We start from the raw sequence: 19,323 nt of genomic DNA on the forward strand, positions 1-19,323 counted from the left end.
CCCTTGCTGCGGCACGGGCCTCTCTTTGACATTTCCCGACCACCAGGGTGAGAGTTCAGGCAGACAACGAGGGCTGCTGGAGCGACAAGAAGGTAGAATATGCTGGAGGACCAGAAGATGTGTTTGAGCATCACACGATGACGTGTTGGCAGCAGCTCTATTTAAATCCACCTTGCTGTCATTTAAGACAGGCAAATCAAATTCTTATTGGTTTTATACGTTAAGCATTCTGTCAAACAGGTGTTTTTCTATTAGAGAAATGGTTCAAACTTTCATTTCTGAATGGGTTGTAACTGTCTAATATCCATTACTTAGTTTATGATCAACTGTCCGATAGTTTATTGAAGAAGAATAAAAATTTTGCTACAGGGGGAAACAATCTTAGGGTCATTTGTATGAGGTGTGTGAAATTCTACGCCAGGTGATAAAAAGACAAGAGAAATATTTTTCATATGGATTAAAACACATTTACCAAGTTTTTAGAGACTAGCCTACATTCTTTGTATTCATACATTTTTGCAAAACACATACCATTTTCTACAAAAAAGTAAGAAGTACTAAAATATTTTCATTGCACCTTGAATACACAGGAAACAGTTTTCTAATATATATATATATATAGAGTGTCTGACCTTTTTAAAAATTATATCAGATTCTCAGATCTTTTGTGTTAACTTAATCATTATTTTCAGAATTGTTTTCTAAAATATTAAAACATTTAATATATATATATATATATATATATATATATATATACATACATACATACAGTATATATATACAATGTACTTATTGTGTAACTACATGTTTTTACATTGTACTTACATTTTAAAAATTCCTGCATGTTATTACAGCTGTAATTAATTTATGTAGTTACATTTCTAAATATAGCTGCGAGCAGCGATAACGGGCCCAAGCCGGTGGCACCGCAACCCCGGTGCCTTTAGTTACCTAAAGGCACCGGGGTGGCGGTACCGCCGGCTTTGGCCCTCCATCGCTGCTCGCAGCTATATTTATATATATATATATATATATATATATATATATATATATATATATATATATATATATATACACACACATACATATATATGTATATATATATATATATATATATATATATATATATATTATTGTTCAAAAGTTTGGGGTCAGTAAGATTTTTAATGTTTTTAGGAGAAGTCTCTTCTGCTCACCAAGGCTGCATTTATTGATTAAAAATACAAACAAAAACAGTAATATTGTGAAATATTATTCCAATTTAAAACAGCTGTTTTCAATTTTTAAATATTTTACATAGTAATTCATTTCTGTGATCAAAGTTGAGTTTTCAGCATCATTACTCCAGTCTTCAGTGTCACATCATCCTTCAGAAATCATACTAATATGATGATTGATGCTCAATAAATATTCATTATTATTTTCAATGTTGAAAACAGTTGTGTACAGATTATTTTTTTTTTTCAAAATGCTTTGATGAATGTAAAGTTCAAAAGAACAGCATATATTTCAAATATATATATTTTTAACATTATAAATGTCTTTACTGTAACTGTTGATCAGTTTAACTCATCCTTCATAAATAAAAGTACTGATTTATTTTATTTATTTCCCCAAAAAATAAAATTTTAATTATTACTAACCCAAAACTTTTGAGCGGTAGTGTTTAACGTTACAAAAGCTTTAGATTTCAGATAAATGCTGTTCTTTTGAACTTTCTATTCATCAAAGACTGTACACAACTGTTTTCGACATTTAAAATAATAATGAATGTTTCTTGAGTATCAATCATCATATTAGAATAATTTCTGAAGGATCATGTGACAGTGACGACTGGAGTAATGATGCTGAAAACTCAGCTTTGATCACAGGAATAAATAATAGTTTAAAATATATTAAAATAGAAAGCAGCTGTTTTAAATTGGAATAATATTTTACAATATTACTGTTTTTGTTTGTATTTTTAATCAAATAAATGCAGCCTTGGTGAGCAGAAGAAACTTCTCTGTTATGTGCGCGCCACAGACTGCACGCACGTCCGCTTAGAGTTCCGCCTTTTGCCTTCCGTCAATATTACGTTATAAGAAAAATATTTTTTTAGAGAATCGATTTTTTGACATTTGTGAATCGATTCAGAATCGTCCACGTCCGCATCGCGATGCATCTAAGAATAAATTTTTTCTCCCACCCCTAGATTTCATACAACAGGTTAATAAACAGTTACAATTAAGTCACTTACATTTTAGATGCAATGTTGACTGTTTTTGTTCTGTTTCAGCAGCGAAAATAGTTAAACAAAGATCACGGCAGAACCATCACGCATCACGTGTTTTCTCATAACTGAACGATTCAGCATTTTTAACGAATCGGTTGACTCAAAGATTGAATGATCAATCCATAAACATCTGTCTTAATCATGATCGACTCATTCGAACAAATCGTTTGAACGAATGAATCAATGACTCGCTTATTAAGATGGATGCCTGGCGACACCTAATGGCGGTTTAGTGTTGTTTAAAAGCATCATTCTTTCCCACATGTGTGTGATTTGTGTGTGCAACATTATCATTATTTTTCTTACACTATTATATTAGCGATTTAAAAGCACCCACTCGTGTCACACGTCGATTAACCGGTGGGAAAATATCCTCAGACACATACCTAATAAATGTATATTTAAATACAATATTGGCCTACCTGGTAAAAAGTTTTATATACTATTTTGATGTCCTTTTGGACACAAGAGGGCAGTATAGCCCTATGTTTGCTTTTTTGTTGAACCAAATAGCACTAAATAGCCTGTTTTAACTTTTTCATTCTTCTTGAATTGCAAAAACAGAATAAAATGGGTTTAGTTGTGATATTTGTATACTTTTATATAGAAATAAATGGTATATAATTACATTTTTAGAAGATTTTTAGTGTTTCCTTTTTGGACATTATTTAATCCCTCGCCATAGCAAAACCGTTTGAGATATTTATTATCCATTCACAATTTAGCATATTTAATGTAGTTTCATCATGTTGAAAAAGTTTGGTACGAATAAAATAAATAGTTTAAGAGGAGTGGCTAAAAATTCAGAGGCTGATTTTGCAAAAAAAATCACATTCAGACCAAAATATCTGACTTCCTGATGGCCAGAGCTATTGAATGTAAATTAGAAAGTTGTCCGGCTTGATGAGAACAATATACAAAATATTTTTTCTTTACTGTAGTTAAAACTAACCCTCCCACTTTTGTCAAAAGCATGTTGAAAGTGACACACTTCCTGCTGCCAGTTGGTGGCGCTATAACTTTGACTCACAATAGCTACATCCATCTGATCGGCCTCTTACCACGAACACACTGCTGAAGTTTCATCAAGATCAGTTAATGTATGCAGAAGTTATTCCACTTCCGTGTTTCTCTTTTCTCGCCATAAATTCGATTCCTCGCCACAGCCAAACCGTTCGAGATATCAAAAATCCGTCCGCAATTTAGCATCCTCAAAGTCTTGACTACATGCACACCGAGTTTGAAGGGGACACGGTGAATTTTCTAGGAGGAGTATTTCACATTCCACAGCAAGCGTTTTCCAAACAACCCATAATAGCCGACTTCCTGTTGGGCTGGCGTAAAACTTGACCGGGGTAAAGTTGTTCGGCCCGATGAGATCTATATGTGTACCGAGTTTCATATTAATTCATGCGAGCGTGTTTGATATATGGATCAAGTTTTAGAACCCCGTTCAAGGGGGCGCTGTTGAGCCCCCCAGCCACGCCCGGGTACCAGCTTCAGCCCGGCCCTGATGGCCGTGGGTTCTGACCTGTGTGCAAAGTTTCAAGAGTTTTTGAGCACGTTAAGGACCCCAAAAGCCCCTGAAACCTTGATTAACAATATAAAAGCAATAGTCAAATCCCCCCTCCCCTCACACACACACAGACACAGAGAGAGGGAGAGAAAATTCTTCAGAAAATCCACATTCAAACCAAAATGTCTCTCTTCCTGTTGGTCGGAGATGGTTCATGTAAATTAGAAAGTTGTCCGTCTTGATGAGAACAATACACATACCAAGTTTTGTTGCTGTTGATAAAACTAACCCCCCCACTTATGACTAAAGGTGGCGCTACTGAGCCCCTCACCACGCCCGTTTCTGAAACTTTGCACATGTCTACTGGATAATAAATGTGATGTGTCTGTCGAGTTTCATGCAATTTCAAGTATGTTAAGAGTCTCAAAAGCATAAAAAAAGAATATTAAAGTTTGATGCGTTGCCACGGCAACAGTATCTAAGATATCAATAATCCTTTCACAGGTTTACATCTGCCGTGTGTCTACATTGTACACATAAAGTTTGAAGCAAATCTGGTAAAAATAAGACAGTGATTTCAAAGCATTTTAATAGTGATGTACTTCCTGCTGCCTGTTGGTGGCGCTATAACTTTGACTCACAATAGTCACATCTGTGCGATCGGCCTCTTACAACGAACACACTGCTGAAGTTTCATCAAGATCAGTTAATGTATGCAGAAGTTATAACACACTTCCTGTTTCATTTTTTCGCCATAAATTCGTTTCCTCGCCACGGCCAAACCGTTCGAGATATCAAAAATCCGTCCGCAATTTAGCATCCTCAATGTCTTGACTTCATGCACACCGAGTTTGGAGGCGAATCGATGAATTCCCTAGGAAGAGTACATTAAATTCCACAGCATGCGTTTCCAAACAACCCTAAATAGCCGACTTCCTGTTGGGCTGGCGTAAAACTTAGAGCACGAAAGTTGTTCGGCCCGATGAGATCTATATGTGTACCGAGTTTCATATTATTACATGCAAGCGTGTTTGATTTATGGACACGTGTTCGGATCCCGTTCCAGGGGGCGCTGTTGAGCCCCCCTGCCACGCCCGGGTACCAGCCTCAGCCCGGCCCTGATGGCCGCGGGTTCTGACCTGTGTGCAAAGTTTCAAGAGTTTTCGAGCATGTTAAGGGCCCCAAAAGTGGCCGAAAGGTTGACAAAATAATAATAATAATAATAATAATAATAATAATAATAATAATAATAATAATAATAATAATCCTACCGAAAACAATAGGGCCTTCGCCCTTTCAGGGCTTGAGCCCTAATTACACAGTTGACCCTTCCCTTACACCTCAAACCTACCCAATCCACCACACCTGTCCCTAACCTTACCCGTATCACACCTCAATAGCAGCAAAAGTGTTTTACAATACAACATGAACACAATAAGTACATTGTACTTATTTTTTGATGTAAGTACAATACTTAACGCCACTTAATATAAAGTGGGACCTATATATATATATATACATACATATACAAATATTCTTGTATTTTTTAACATGTTCTTGGGATATTTTTATTTGAACATAAAGGTAAAATATCTTAAGTATTTTCTGACATTGACATTGACACAGACATTGCTTTAATCGTAAAAAGCAGTGCTTTCATCAGTCTCACAAGAGTCGAGGCTTTGAATGTGGAGGCTCAGAGAGCTCAAAATCATCATGCATCTCGGCAGCAGCAGAAAAGAACTCATTGCCGGAGTAAAAAGCCCTCTTTCTCTTTCTTGAGCCTGGGAAATAAGACAGAAGTTCATCAGAATCAGTGGCTGCTGCTTCCATGACACCAGGGCTGAGAGACAGCTCGTGCTTGTCCTCTCCCTCAGTAATGGCAGCAATCTCAGTCGGCCCATGTTCATCAACAGAGAGGCCTAATATGTCAAAAATATCCTCATTTGCATGATGGGAAGGTGTCGAGATATTCAAATCTTCAAGAAGGTCCTCAATCATATCATATAAGGAGGATGGATTCTTTATGTTGCTGCTGTCATCAGCTCTGTTTGTCCCATCCACATCAATGCCAAGATTCTTCACCCTATCCTTTAAGCTGGCAGGCCAGAAGGCTGGTGGAAGGTTGTAAACACCTACCAATTTCATTGGACCAAGCTCCTTAAGATTTGGAGGATCCCAGATCAAATCTAAACATAAAAAACATAAGCAAATATATCTATCACCTCTATACTGCTAAACTGCAACATTGGTGTGATATTAATGTTAGGAAATTACTTTCAGGCGTGATAACACCACAGTGGGTCTCAATCGCATCAGATCTTGGAAGGGCCGTAGATTCCTCCACATCTCTGTAATAGGGAGGAGGTGGAGATGGAGGTGCCATGAAGTCATTTTGGGTCGTGGGGAGTCCTTAAATATTACACAGTGTAATTTAATGTAACAAGTAAAAATATTTAAATCAGATTTAACTGATGTTGTATGAAATATTATTCAAAAATGTCATTATCATAATTCATATACAATTTATTGCACAGCATTTTGAATGAAAATTATTTTTTTCTGTCAAAATCAGCTGGTTACGGGCCTGTAAGGTTATGCTTGATAATTGGTTTGATTTAAATCAACCACTTTAAGCGGGAAATCATGTTCTCTTACCATTATTCAGGCCTATTTGAGGTGGTGGAATGTAAGAAGACTGCTCATCCTCCAGACCGGTAAGGGAACAGTCATAGGAATTCATTGAAAAGTAGATAGTCGTGCAAAAATGGCTCTTTTAAGTCAAATGTGTTCAACTGAGATTGTCTTTCACCTGCTGTTAGTATGTTTAAAAGAAGCATTCCGTAGAATTCCCTTATGATGTCATAAAGGTTAAACGGCTGCCAAATCAAAGTGGCTTTATTGTAATTCCTGCAGTGGCAGGAGATGAAATGATGTATAAATACAACCCAAAAAATGCATTTGCACCATATACAGATGTAGACAATAAAAGGAATACATTTTTTTCAGTCATCACTGCCAAAATGAACCCCTTTATTGCATAGACAAGAAAATGCACTATCCAAACTTAAATGGTTGTAATTCAAGAATGCTTTGGAATATAGACATAAGGTTGGTCTTGTTTTAAAGAAGACGCGTAGCATATTATTGTAGAAGTGAAAGTTAATGAAATTATGAAAGTGAAATAGAAAATAAGTTTTAGAAGTTTGTTTAGGCCTATGAAAATGTAAAAAATATATTTTTATATTTTATATAAAATATTTATTTTACTAAACATGTTTTACTCTAAAATTGCGAGATAATCAAAGAAAATAATCTGAACAAGTTGTGTTCCAAATTTTAGGTTGATATCTCAAAAAATGAGCTTTCAGTAAGATTTTGTTTGGGCGCAGTATCAAACTTTTCACAAGATGGCGGCCAAGCTTCATTACTGACCATAAGGGCCCCTCCATTTCCATGGTTTTTTGAGTGATCTGCTGAACCATATATTTCCATAATATTCATACAATTTATGAAGTAGACATCCTATTCACAACTGGTATAGGCAGTTTTTTTTATTAGAATTCAATCTCTAACAAACACACGCGGACGGTATAGCTCGCCGCTGCATCACAAATGAAGTATAATTTTTATATATATATTTAAAACATTTTCAGACCTTTTTTTCCTCAAAAAAAATAAAAAAAAATAATGGATGATATCTTTTGAACTCTTGGCATGAAAACAAACTGAGGTTTTTACCAATCTTTCATGATTTTTCATTTTCATCGCTATTTCAAAAAAAAAAAAAAAGGTTTGAAAACGCATATGAAATATTTGTTGCAAGTTAATAAATTACTGCTTCTCTGTAATCCATTTAGAAAATCATTCACCAAATATGACAACTAGTTTGTAGCCTATAGGCTTAAGCTTTCAAATTAGGCTATAGGCTATATAGTTTTGTCTATATTATTATTATTATTTTTAAGTTCTACTGGTTTTTACTAAGATATTGTTTTAAATATAGCCTAATGGCAAACGTCCCAACGGTGTTACGGTGACTAAATAAAATGTCGTCATCAATCATGAGATTAAACCCATGCTAAACCTATGTTTTCAAGATTGGTCTTGATTGCAAACATCCATCTAACTGAAATTTAATGGGTTGAAACTGCTTTCACAAAATAAAGACACGGCACACTTGTTAATAAAGCCATGACCACAAGGAAATTAATAAACAGCTACGGGAGTTCATATAACTGTGCTAAAATAATGAACTTGTAGCAAATGTCAGTTTTGATTTACTACAGAATTGTGATAGGCTACACAGTATATCAAAATAATGTTTTGAATAAATTACAATATGATATAAACATAAAATCACTCAGTCGCAGTGTGCATGTTAAATCTCTACGGGTAAAACATTTGGAAGGTTTAAAAAGCAATTTTTTTTTTTTTTTTTCAAGAAGCAGTCTGTTCAACACAGAAGTAGCCTAGAGAGGGAGTCATCTTCTGTAGCCTATTCTGCATAGTGCACGTTTCCTTGGTGCTCTTCTTACCCAGGCATAAAACTGTTCCGATCTTTGTGTTAATTTGCATAATATTTTTCCGTGCACATTATTCATTAAATCCATACAGTACAAAAAAATTACACAACAGATATTACGTCTACACTCTAAACTATCTTATTTATTTCAATGTCATTGACGGGTTTCTGTTGTCGTCTTCGATTTGGTACCTCCTTCAGACTACTTGATATTTGACACATCAAAAGCTAATTTTCAGTGGTATCTACAGTGGCTTAAAAAAAAAAAAAAAAAAAAAACACTGACACATGATCCAGCGCAGCGCAGCGTTGATCTTCTTGAACACACAATTCGCGCTCGCGCTCTGCTGAGGGATCGTTTCACAACACGAGGGAGCGGCAGATATTTACACGACTCGCTCTAGTGGCCAACGTTTAAGTAGCATTGTTTCGACAGAAGAACAGCAGCATAGTCCTTCTTGCACGCCCACTGTCTGTTACACAAAGTTATATCATGATTTCAAGATCATTCCGGTCATAGAAGGCCATCGAGACTTCTCTCGTCCTCACATAACACCGAACAGCTCTTCGACCTGTCAGGTAAAAACAACAATGTTTTTATTTAGTACAAATACAACACGCAACTGCTTTACTCTAATAAGGGCGTTTCAGTTTGTAAACAAAATTACACCATATGTAGCGCGCGTTAAATAATGTTCTGTTGAGCGCGTGACTAACATTTTGCGACAAAGTCACACGCTGTTTGCACGAAAGGAAGAATACTGTCTATATATAATATTCGACACAGTTTTAGTAGGCATAGGCTACCCGTGCGTGGAGTCGCTTCCTTCGCAGGACGCGAAAACTGAACTGGCATGAACCAAATCTCTCTTACGTTTGATTATATTATTCCATTGTTGGAAGTTTGTTCAAATTAGATTTTTAAGCAAAAAAAAAAAAAAAAAAAAGCGCCTATTTTATTAAGAACAAATGTGACAACTTTCGCCAAACAGGCATTTAATTAGAACGCGGTTCATATTTACGTTTAAAATTTTGTTTATTATTTGTATTCAATTGTTTGTTAGCACTTTACAGTTCTGTTCCTCGTGTACACACTATGTATTTATTTTAGTAACTGTAATAACTGGATAAAACTAGGTACTAACCCTGAGCCTATCGAACCTTAACCCATGTAGTTGCCTTATATTACCTAGTACTTTCTTAGGTAAATAGCCTACACTGTAGCCTAAGTGCACATACTGTAAAATAAAGTGTAACAATTTGTGTGTGTTTACCCAATAGCTATAGCAAAATAGTATTATATTTGAATGTTTCACTTATTTAACTTATTTTTATAGGCCTATATATTAATTACTACATATTATTATTATTTTGCATCAAGCTAATGTTGTATGATTGCATTTTTTGAAAGCTAATGTCCTTAATTTACTTCTAATGAGCCCTAAGCTACTGTTGTCCTCCTTGACTCGCATGCTGTGGAGATAAGCTATCAGACTTGTTATACAGACAAGGAGGTGCAGAGCAATTACACCAAAACAATGTGTATGTAGATAGGCAATTGCTTAGAAATCTTAATTTACCAGTTTGCATTGAAAGGATGTGGATTCCTTTGCTGAGTTTGACTGCCCTGCCACACGTTGGTGGGATATTTGGAGGTCTCATCACACGGAAAGAGGTGAAGACCTGGTACACCACGCTCAATAAACCCTCATGGAGGCCACCTAATGCTGCCTTTCCGGTGGTGTGGACCACTCTCTACACTGGCATGGGGTTAGTTCAAACAGTGGCCACTAACTATATCTGTCAGTTATGCATTTAAAAGCTTTGAAGGAAGTTAAGTTTAAAAGTTAATAAGTAACTAAAAAAACCTTCAGATGGTGTGAATTTTTTTTTTTTTTTTTTTTTTAAAGCTACGGTTCATACCTTGTGTGGAAAGAGCTTGGAGGCTTCAGCCAGGATGCAATGGTGCCACTGGGGCTCTATGGGTTGCAGCTGGCACTTAATTGGGCCTGGACTCCCATCTTCTTCGGAGCACACAAAATTAAACTGGTGAGACATTATTACTTTGAGGTTCAAAAATCATATTGTTCAGTTAAATTACTTTGAAGGGAAACCAGGACCAGTTTCTCTGCATATAGCTATGAGATAGTATCAGATTTTTGTGAAGACATGCTTGACTGAGTCTCTATAGTACAGTTCTTCTGTTGCTCTCTCATGTCTAGGCGATGATAGAGTTAGTGCTGCTGAGTGGCACAGTGGCAGCCACAATGGTGTCTTGGTATCCCGTCAGCCGCACTGCAACACTGCTCATGGTACCATACATGGCCTGGCTCTGCCTAGCTACCTGCCTCAACTACTGCATTTGGAGAGACAATCCAGATCCCAAAAAAGACGACTAAAGAGGCCAATAAAAACTAACACCTCTCTAACTAACACAGCTGACTAGAAAACTACTTTATTTTGCTTGTTGGCCATTTGAAGTTACTACTTAATGAAGATTTAAAAAAAAAAAAAAACTTTACTTACAAGTTTATAATATCAGAAAATGTTCCATGTCTTAATTATAAGAGCAGGAAAGGCTATAAAATGAGAATGTTCTAATGCTTCCATAATTTTTTCACTTAAGTTCAGCATTTTACACAGATCAGTTTATAGGTTATTCCAACTTAAAATGTTTAATTATAATAAAATAAAATGTTTGTTTGTCTTCTTGCCTACTTTTATAAATAAAAAACTTTTTAACGACTCTGTTTCTTGAAAGGAAATTCAGTTACAACATAGATTTTATTCCAAACACCAAGGTCTGGTCACAAACCTTTGCGGCTGTGAAAGGGTGGTGGTCAGGCAGGGTAGCTTTTTATCATCTATCTTTTATGAACATATTTTCCCATGGCGTAGGCCATTTTATCAATATCTGCCAGAAAATTCACCAGTGTGCACTCCGCTTTGTTACTTCACTTGTCTATGCAACTTTCTATTAGTAAACTGCTGTCATTTCATCCTAATCCTAAATTACAAATTGCACAAAATTTGTTCACAATTTACAAATTCACAATAAAATATGCTGGATTGTTAAAATGGAAATTAAAGACATTGTTTTACTTTAGGCTTTAAGGAATAAATATATAACCCCGAATTATGTTAAGAGAAGTAATGAAGACAAAAGTCTGATTTTCTTTTCTTTTTTAGTAATTTGAATAAAGATTTTTTTGAGTGAACCTACCGTAACCCCCCACAACTACATATGCAAAACAGATGATTCAACCATCTAGAAAAAAATACATAGTCTTAAGGGAAATTTAAAGAATGTACATAATTCAGCATGGCTTTTTATCCAAAACATACTGGGTTGTTTCACGGTAAATACAAAAAATATTTATTTTCCTAATGGATTCAAGAGAAATAATATGCAAGTAATAATATATGAAACTTAATATTATTTTTCCTGAATGATCACATTTCTCTAACTTTAATAAAGCTCTCCGAATGAAACCACCCGTCCGTTTACTTCTTGGAAGTTTCTGTTCAACCACCAACATGAAGAGAGCTACAGTTGTTAGAAGTGAAGATTTAAATACACTCCTTATTGTTTTATTTGAAAAAGTGCTAAGAAGAATAAGATCTGTACAGTATGATGATTATTTTTCAGTTTTTTCAGGGGGTCCATCTTCAGGTTTAGAGGAGAAGCGCTCCGTTAGTGTCTTCCACAATCCCTTCTTTACCTCATCTGCTTGCTGCATGTTTCCTGCAAATGACAAAATAAACTAGCTAGTAATACATTATACAAATCACTTTTTAAATCCTAGAACACATAAAAATGACAGCTAATGAACCATTACTTTGACATGAAATGTAAAGGTGATCTAAACGAACTGCTATTATAGTGAAAATTCACAATACAATGCAACAATAACAAAATGTTTCCTCCCTAATTAAAAAAATAATATACTCCATTGTTTTCTCTTCTCACTTGGTAATGATATGCTACATGACACTGAATGTCAATAAAGACTAGTATTTTACATTTAAACGTACAGTATGTCATTTTTTTTCGCCGCTAGGGGTCGCTAACCTCTTACAATAACAAAGGCGTAGGTTGATGACGCAACATTTGCTAAGAATTATGGATCTTGTCGTCAACGTCAAGCCGACCGATCTAATAATGTTTATGGATGACTGAATACATCGATGCTTTTATCATGACTGTGATATGAAGCAGGTCGGAATTGCTAAGAGACAGCTATCAGCTCCAAACGCAATGCGAGTCCCGCGGATATAAAAGGAATATGGACATTTCATTCTACCGAACTACACGCGAATGCAGAATTACAACTCACAGGTCAGTTTATTAGACAAATTAAACTTGTGAGGTAACGCAGCGCTGTTTCACTTGCTGTTTCTAACATTACACTATCACACTAAACTGCATTTGAATGTGTTGAAATGTTTGTGTTAGTTTGTCTGTATGAGACTAGCAGTAAACTAGATCAACATTAGAATGACATACAGATCATATTCTAACATTTTATCGTTGAACTATATAACATTGATTAGTTTTATGTAAATGTGCTCACCTGTTTAATAAAGTACATGTAGGAGCGGTGGAAGTCTCGGACGTGGAGCTCTAGGCATCTCGAAAACACCGCACTGATATTGATTCTCGTTTTAGTTTTCCTTTTGTCAGGTCTGCCTGCCATGGTCCATAATGTTTGAACGAAACAACAACAGCGTGCAAATAGACATTGCGAACTACATTGTCCACGTCTGTCGCCTTGGTTACTATCAGACGGCTCTGGTTCATAGCTCTGGTTACCATGGCAGTACGAGCGGAAACCAGGGACAACGCGGATATGACGCCATTGACTGCGACAAAACGGAAATAAAGAAACGTGCCGTGTCTTTGAATTACATTGAAATTTCTGGTTTGAAAGTTGTTGGAAACAGTCGGGATAATGTAAGTACACAACTAAAAAAAATATATATAACATAGATATAGAGATTTGTGCTATTTTTAAAGCAAAAAAGTTACATAGTGTGCCCTTAAGATTTAAACAAATCTTTATATACACTACACTACTCAAAAGGTTTGGGGTCAGTAAGATATATATCTATAAGATTTTTTTTTTAAGAAATTAAAGCATTTGACATGGACACATTAAATTCATCAAATCATCATATTAGAATGATTTCTGAAAGATCATGTGACACTGAAGACTGGAGTAATGATGCTGAAAATTCAGCTTTGACATCACAGGATAAAGTTTAAATCCTCACCTGTTGCCAATAGTATTCGGCACTCTTCCACTGTCACACCTGTAAAACTTGTATCTTTTGCTCGTGGAAACTAAAAAAAAAAAGGGACAAAAATATTTTTGAAGTCGTCAAACTAAGGTTTGTGTCAGTCAAATCAACTGAATGAAAGACATTCTACAAAAATGTGAGGAAAGATGTTTTGACAATAAATATTCCAGTCTCCACAGAATATGCGAGCTATGAAGATTGTAAAGATACACAAAAATACAACATTTCTCAAGAAGACAGGCCAGTTTAAGTAAATCTGATTATAGAAATATAAACTTAGATCTAGAAAATCCTTTAAGAAATTTCACTCACCTTTTCTTTGTACACATTACTGTTGATGCGAGCCAGACTGTCATACAGCTGATCACATTTCTCTGGGTCTGAAATCTAAATTGAGACACAAGACAACTTATATGTAACATATATAGGCAATGTTGCATAAGATATTTGTATTGTTGCTTACGAGAATTTTTATTAAGAATCTTTACAAGAAAAAAAAAACTTCAAGTACATGTTGTAGAAATAACTCCTCTATCCCGATACATAACATGTTAGTGACAGTCTGATGAACGCCCGTAATATGAAAGATGACATTTGACTTGTCTAACTGGCAAGGTCTGCAACAAGGGTAAATCGTGCAGTAATTCATTTAGTAAATCCCATACCTGTGTATTTTCGCCTTCCCGGAAAGCACTAGCGACTCTTTGGCGTAAAAATGTTCCTAAATCTCGCCCTTTCTTTGATTCGTCCTTTGGCCATTCCTCGCACAGCTTTAGAAATCGACGGTATCTGGTGGCAGACATGTTTTACGTACAGGAATTGTAGGTGGTGTTTCCATAGACAGTATAAGAAGGGTGTTTCACAACTGCACTGTGCTGAAAACTGGAAGCCGTGGAGGGTCAAACGATACGGCGTTTCAAAATTGATCCCTTATAGGGCAAATTGCCCGTCTCTAAATACGGTTTGTCCCAGTTGAGGATCCGTAGAGCCATTCTGTTAACCTCGTGGTTTGCCGTAGAAATCTCAAGGTAATTTCAAAGACCCTCTGCTTGCTCGGCTAATACTAAAATAATCATTTAGTACCGAATAAAATGAGCGGAAAGAAAGCTGATGGGCAATCGGGTGGCGTCATGGGTTGGATAAGCACAGCTTGCCGTTTTGCAGCGGACAGAAATGACTTTAGAAGGTTTGTTACTGTTGTAAATGCTCTGACACAAACAGCACTGCTGCGTACAACTCCTGTACTCGAAGTGATGTTCAAATGTATGTCCTGCCAGCATCTGTGGTGATCCCTTTTGTTTCATTGTTACAGGAATCTCCTTGTAAACCTGGGATTATTTGCAGCGGGTGTTTGGGTCGCAAGAAACCTCTCCGATTTCGACCTAATGTCTCCTCAGCCAATCACGTAGCTCCCGAGCAACAACGACAAAAAGGATTTACAGGTGAAACAGCAAAAAACAAACTTGAAAGCATTGTTCACCTCTACCCTTCAAAAACATTGATTCTTAACTCCTTTATTTTCTCTTCTCAAAATAGGTGGTGCTGAAATGGGAGAAGAGACATTTTCTACAGTGGGTCTTGTTGAACAAGCCCATTCGACACTTAAGGGAATAAATCCCAGCAAATGGATGATTACAATTGTAGATTTCTTGTTTACTTTGTGTTTTGTTGAAATAAAGATCACGTTGAAACATTTGCCAACAGCAGTTTATTCATGAATACATAAAATAAAACATTATTGCAACAATATTCTAGAAAATTAAAAAATCCATTATAATTTATATTGTTAAAGCACTTTACAATGCATATTTTGATACCCTTTTACGTAGCATCTCCACACTTGCAATCCCTTATTTTGAAGACAAAACTTTGATCCAGGTCTCTTTTTCTGACCTGAGGAGACATAAGTATTACCGTTTTAGATATTACCTTACACAAGAATTGAGATTTTTCAAACCAAACTGTTCACTCAAAATAAAGTGCTCAAGATAATAAAAACAGGGGCTGGACAATGAAACACTGGCCAATATAGTGTGTTGGAGGTTTCACGTCTATATCTTCACTGATTTTACATTCTGTCAGAGCAGAGTGTGAATTAGCTGAGCAATAGCACAGCCGTACATAAAATATTGCAATCCACACAACGTAATGGGAGACGAAACCAGGTGTTTCAGTTTCATTGTCCAACCCTCATACTTGTAGTCTTGGCAATGGATTATATATGGTGTAGTGAAAGTTACCGTGTGCGTGCAGCCAATATGAGGGCAGTGGAAGACCTATTGCGGTTCTTGGGCAGATGGAGCAGGAGGGACTCAGCGGGTAGTCCCAAAGTGGTTTTGATTTCCTCTACACGCACATTATCAGGAAATAGTGCATGGTCCTGCACAACAAACCTGTGTCCACTGAGTGGAGTGTAAAGTAGCAATAACATTGGATATCAAAACTTTAACATAAAACAGACTTACAAAAACATTTCACCAGATAATACCTTCTAACAGAGAGGAGCAAAAGATCATTGAAGAGATGAATGTATACATCTTTGCGAGAGACTGCAGAGACTTTGTTATCGCCACCAACAATTAGTTGCTTCAAAGTTCCCTCTTGAATCAAATGACGCCCTCTGGTGATTAATGGAATGGACTGATTGAGAACAGAAAGAAAACGGGTTTAAAAATATGACAGCAGAAAAATAAGAATTACCTGTACATTAAGATTTTATACCTTGACATTTCTGAAATCCACTAACTTGTCCAAACAAACAAGCAGCTCCGTCCTCTTCATTTGTTCGACATTTCGGTCACACTCCTCCACTATCTACATAATCAGATTTATGAAATTACAAATGTATTAATGCCACGGAATAAAAAAAGAAAAAAGGTAATTGTGACTTCTGTCTTTTTCCTCACAATTGCATGATCAACTGACTTTCCTCTTTTTTTTTTTTGAAAGCAAAGCATGACAGCCTACCTTACGTACAGCTTCAATGGCTTCCATCAAATTAGAGACATGAAGATAAACACCTTTAGCTCGCTTGAGGATGTTCTAAACCAAAACACAAACAATTCATGTTCACAAAAAGATGTTGACAGTATCTTCTCTGAAGAGTACACATCTCCCTAACCTCAAGTAAGAGTGTCAAACGTGTGATCCTCTGAAAAGGAAGAATCAAGAAAGATTTGAGCGTCTGTCTCTGGCATTGTGGATCTTTCTCTAGTTTCTTCAGGATCAATGGAAATTTCTTGTTGCCCTGCCTGGTAAAGGGAAGTGTAAAATGGTAATTGGAACGCTACCATGCCAGTGCTATAATATTAAATTGAATGATGTGTTCAATATGGAATAAACATTCAAATGGAACAAACAGCAGCTGAGTGATGAGGGCCTCCTGGTACATCATGTTGGTGATATACGGCACATAGACTTGTTGGAAGTCTTTCTGGTGATTCAAAACAATATCACCAACCCGTGACATCACCACATCCTGCCTGAGATGGGACTCCAGCTCCTGCAGAATCCTAAATAAACCCAAATAAAGTAATATTGCATTATGATTTCACACACACTTTGATCGAAAACACAGTTACAAAAAAGAAAAGGCAAATTATTTCCCCATTTTAAATATTTGAAAATGTAATTTTGCAAATCAGATTTTTCAGCAGCCACTATATTAGAAATACAGCAAAAACAATACTGTGAAATATTATTGCAATTTAAAACTATATTTAAATATATACTATAATATATTCCTGTGATTGTAAAGTTGAATTTTCAGCAGCCATGACGAAAGTCTTTAGTGTCAATGATCCTTTAGAATCTCAATTAACATTTCTTATTATCGATGTTGAAAACAGTTGAAACATTTCTCTTTACATTCTTTGATTTAAGGATTCTTCAATGAATAGAAAGTTCAGAATTTATTTGAAATAGAATTATTTTGTCACTTTAGTCAAAATTTAGTCACTTTAAAACAATTTAATATAGCCTTGCTGAATTAAAAAAAAAAAAAAAAAGTAATGGTAGTCTATATAAATCGTTAGATTAATATACTATTAAATAAGCATTTTCACATAAAATTTGTACTTATTTTTTTATATCATTAGATATATAGAAATTTATATTTGGCAATCAGTGAGATCAAGTGAAAGCAGCATAATGCATCTTTCATATACATAATTGTGTTGTGTTGTATTATATATCCAAGCATGTATCCTTACCGTTCACTGACTCTGCAGACATCCTTTAGGTTGGAGAACAGAACATGATGCTGCACACGGGAGAGGATCTGTTTGAGTTCTGCTGAGCACTGATACACATTCAGTGCCACCACCAGACTCTTCTGATACGAGGCCTCTGACACAATCAGCTCAAACATGGCCTAGCCCGAAATCACAAAAACATAGGGATGAGTAGTGTAACTTCACAGTAGACATCAGACCAAGGTAACATTTTGCAAGCATGCAGCAGTCTTGTAGGTATCCTGCAATATACACCTCCTGAAGCTGGATCTCCCGCGCACTGAGGGACTTCAGACGATACTCAACTTGCGGTAACTCCTGCCATAGAGCGTATGGCTTAGCATGTAGTCCTGGTGGACTCAACACAGAAGTTGGCCTTAAAGGAGGAGGAGTTTTCAGACCTTGAAGACACACCGATGACACCAATTCTGAAAGTGCTGTGTGCTTTGCTCTGTGTAAATCCTTTTTCACAGCCCTCATCCAATACTCCTGATATAAAGGGACAGCTAGGAAAACAAAATTGGAACACATGAAAGCAATATTTGATGCTACTATCAAATGTGACCCAGCTACAGCATCTGGTTGACAGTTTTTGCAAGATTCATCAGTAAACTTACAACTGTTGATGTACTCGGATTCAAACTTGGCAACATACGTTTCCTCTTGTTGTGCATTGACTTCAGTTGCATCTGCCCTGAAATGAGAAGAATGCTTAAATGCTTAATTGCTTTGTTTCTGTGCAAAACTGATGTACAGACATACATTTACATTTTGATAATACTGGATGCCTGAATTATCATTTTGTGCATCATAAATGTTACCTGTTCATCTCATTCTCCTCACAGTTCATGTCAGATGATTCCAGACTGGAGCTCTTCGGAGAGAAAAGGGGTGAAATGGGCAGAGAAAACCCCATGAAGCTCAATAACCGTGAGGTTGCAACAGATCTAAGAGCTTCAGCCAGCCCTTGAGATGCACTAAGGAAAAGAGGTAAAAATGAAAAAGAGGTAAAAATGAAGCACCATCTGAAGCTTTTAAAAAAGATTATTGCGAGGTAGGCGGCTAATAAGAAATAAAACAATAGGTTAGGATAGGAATAGTTATGATATTAGGTCATGTCAGAACAACAGAGAAACAAACGAATTAAATAGTATTATTAATTTAATTACATACTAGTAAAGCCCGACAGACGCTTCATAGTCCTCCACGTTTGTTTTAGGGCTGTGTTGTTCATCCAGACCGGGACGAGCAGCATCTAGTGCTTCAGTTACATCATCTCTGTCGGCCCAGATTGTCTCATTCTCCATGATTTCTCGCGGTTTTATGCGTAGTTAAACTTTGAATTATCGCAGTAAAATATCTCTTTTATACTCATTCGACACTGGAGTACTTTCCAAACCACTGGATTAATATCTGTCTGGGTCTAATTGACTCAGAAGAGCATCCTCACCTGTCCAATTTCCCACAAACAATT

At 36.2% G+C, this 19,323-nt stretch overlaps 5 protein-coding genes across 7 annotated transcripts; 2 read left to right on the forward strand and 3 right to left on the reverse strand.

Annotated features, from left to right (window-relative positions):
* Positions 1-5,339: 5,339 nt before the first annotated feature.
* On the reverse strand, positions 5,340-6,886 carry LOC308699248 (uncharacterized protein). Its single transcript, XM_081379920.1, has 3 exons — positions 6,450-6,886; positions 6,069-6,203; positions 5,340-5,980 (listed from the first exon to the last, which is right to left on the reverse strand). Exons 1-3 carry the CDS (start codon positions 6,532-6,534, stop codon positions 5,457-5,459), a joined length of 744 nt encoding a protein of 247 aa, XP_081236046.1. The 5' UTR covers positions 6,535-6,886; the 3' UTR covers positions 5,340-5,456.
* A 1,677-nt stretch (positions 6,887-8,563) lies between these two features.
* On the forward strand, positions 8,564-11,062 carry tspo (translocator protein; the record flags this gene model as incomplete). 2 transcript variants are annotated; one of them, XM_081379933.1, is made up of 4 exons in its annotated part: positions 8,564-8,895; positions 9,913-10,086; positions 10,227-10,365; positions 10,539-10,715. In XM_081379933.1, exons 2-4 carry the CDS (start codon positions 9,914-9,916, stop codon positions 10,713-10,715), a joined length of 489 nt encoding a protein of 162 aa, XP_081236059.1. In that variant the 5' UTR covers positions 8,564-8,895; position 9,913. The 2 variants fall into 2 exon arrangements, with proteins under 2 accessions (XP_081236059.1, XP_081236060.1); XM_081379934.1 differs by having other exon boundaries at positions 8,600-8,895; positions 9,900-10,086; positions 10,539-11,062.
* Positions 11,063-11,874: 812 nt separating this feature from the next.
* Positions 11,875-14,619, reverse strand: uqcc2 (ubiquinol-cytochrome c reductase complex assembly factor 2). Its single transcript, XM_081379944.1, has 4 exons — positions 14,283-14,619; positions 13,930-14,004; positions 13,591-13,660; positions 11,875-12,061 (listed from the first exon to the last, which is right to left on the reverse strand). The coding sequence occupies exons 1-4, from the start codon at positions 14,418-14,420 to the stop codon at positions 11,955-11,957; spliced, it is 390 nt and encodes a 129-aa protein (XP_081236070.1). The 5' UTR covers positions 14,421-14,619; the 3' UTR covers positions 11,875-11,954.
* An 89-nt stretch (positions 14,620-14,708) lies between these two features.
* On the forward strand, positions 14,709-15,313 carry tomm6 (translocase of outer mitochondrial membrane 6 homolog (yeast); the record flags this gene model as incomplete). Its single annotated transcript, XM_081379945.1, has 3 exons — positions 14,709-14,803; positions 14,930-15,059; positions 15,154-15,313. The coding sequence occupies 2 exons, from the start codon at positions 14,709-14,711 to the stop codon at positions 15,024-15,026; spliced, it is 192 nt and encodes a 63-aa protein (XP_081236071.1). The 3' UTR covers positions 15,027-15,059; positions 15,154-15,313.
* On the reverse strand, positions 15,311-19,308 carry LOC308699225 (rho guanine nucleotide exchange factor 19). 2 transcript variants are annotated; one of them, XR_014031162.1, is made up of 12 exons: positions 19,023-19,308; positions 18,671-18,826; positions 18,467-18,543; positions 18,105-18,355; positions 17,829-17,989; positions 16,977-17,129; positions 16,739-16,868; positions 16,585-16,659; positions 16,339-16,431; positions 16,106-16,257; positions 15,858-15,997; positions 15,311-15,510 (listed from the first exon to the last, which is right to left on the reverse strand). XR_014031162.1 is itself a non-coding variant. In XM_081379893.1 (12 exons), exons 1-12 carry the CDS (start codon positions 19,154-19,156, stop codon positions 15,468-15,470), a joined length of 1,587 nt encoding a protein of 528 aa, XP_081236019.1. In that variant the 5' UTR covers positions 19,157-19,308; the 3' UTR covers positions 15,311-15,467. The 2 variants fall into 2 exon arrangements, 1 of the variants encoding a protein (XP_081236019.1); XM_081379893.1 differs by having other exon boundaries at positions 15,858-16,019.
* Positions 19,309-19,323: the final 15 nt, after the last annotated feature.

The sequence above is a fragment of the Scardinius erythrophthalmus genome (assembly GCF_964197995.2).
Source record: "Scardinius erythrophthalmus genome assembly, chromosome: 12".
Taxonomy (NCBI): domain Eukaryota; kingdom Metazoa; phylum Chordata; class Actinopteri; order Cypriniformes; family Leuciscidae; genus Scardinius; species Scardinius erythrophthalmus.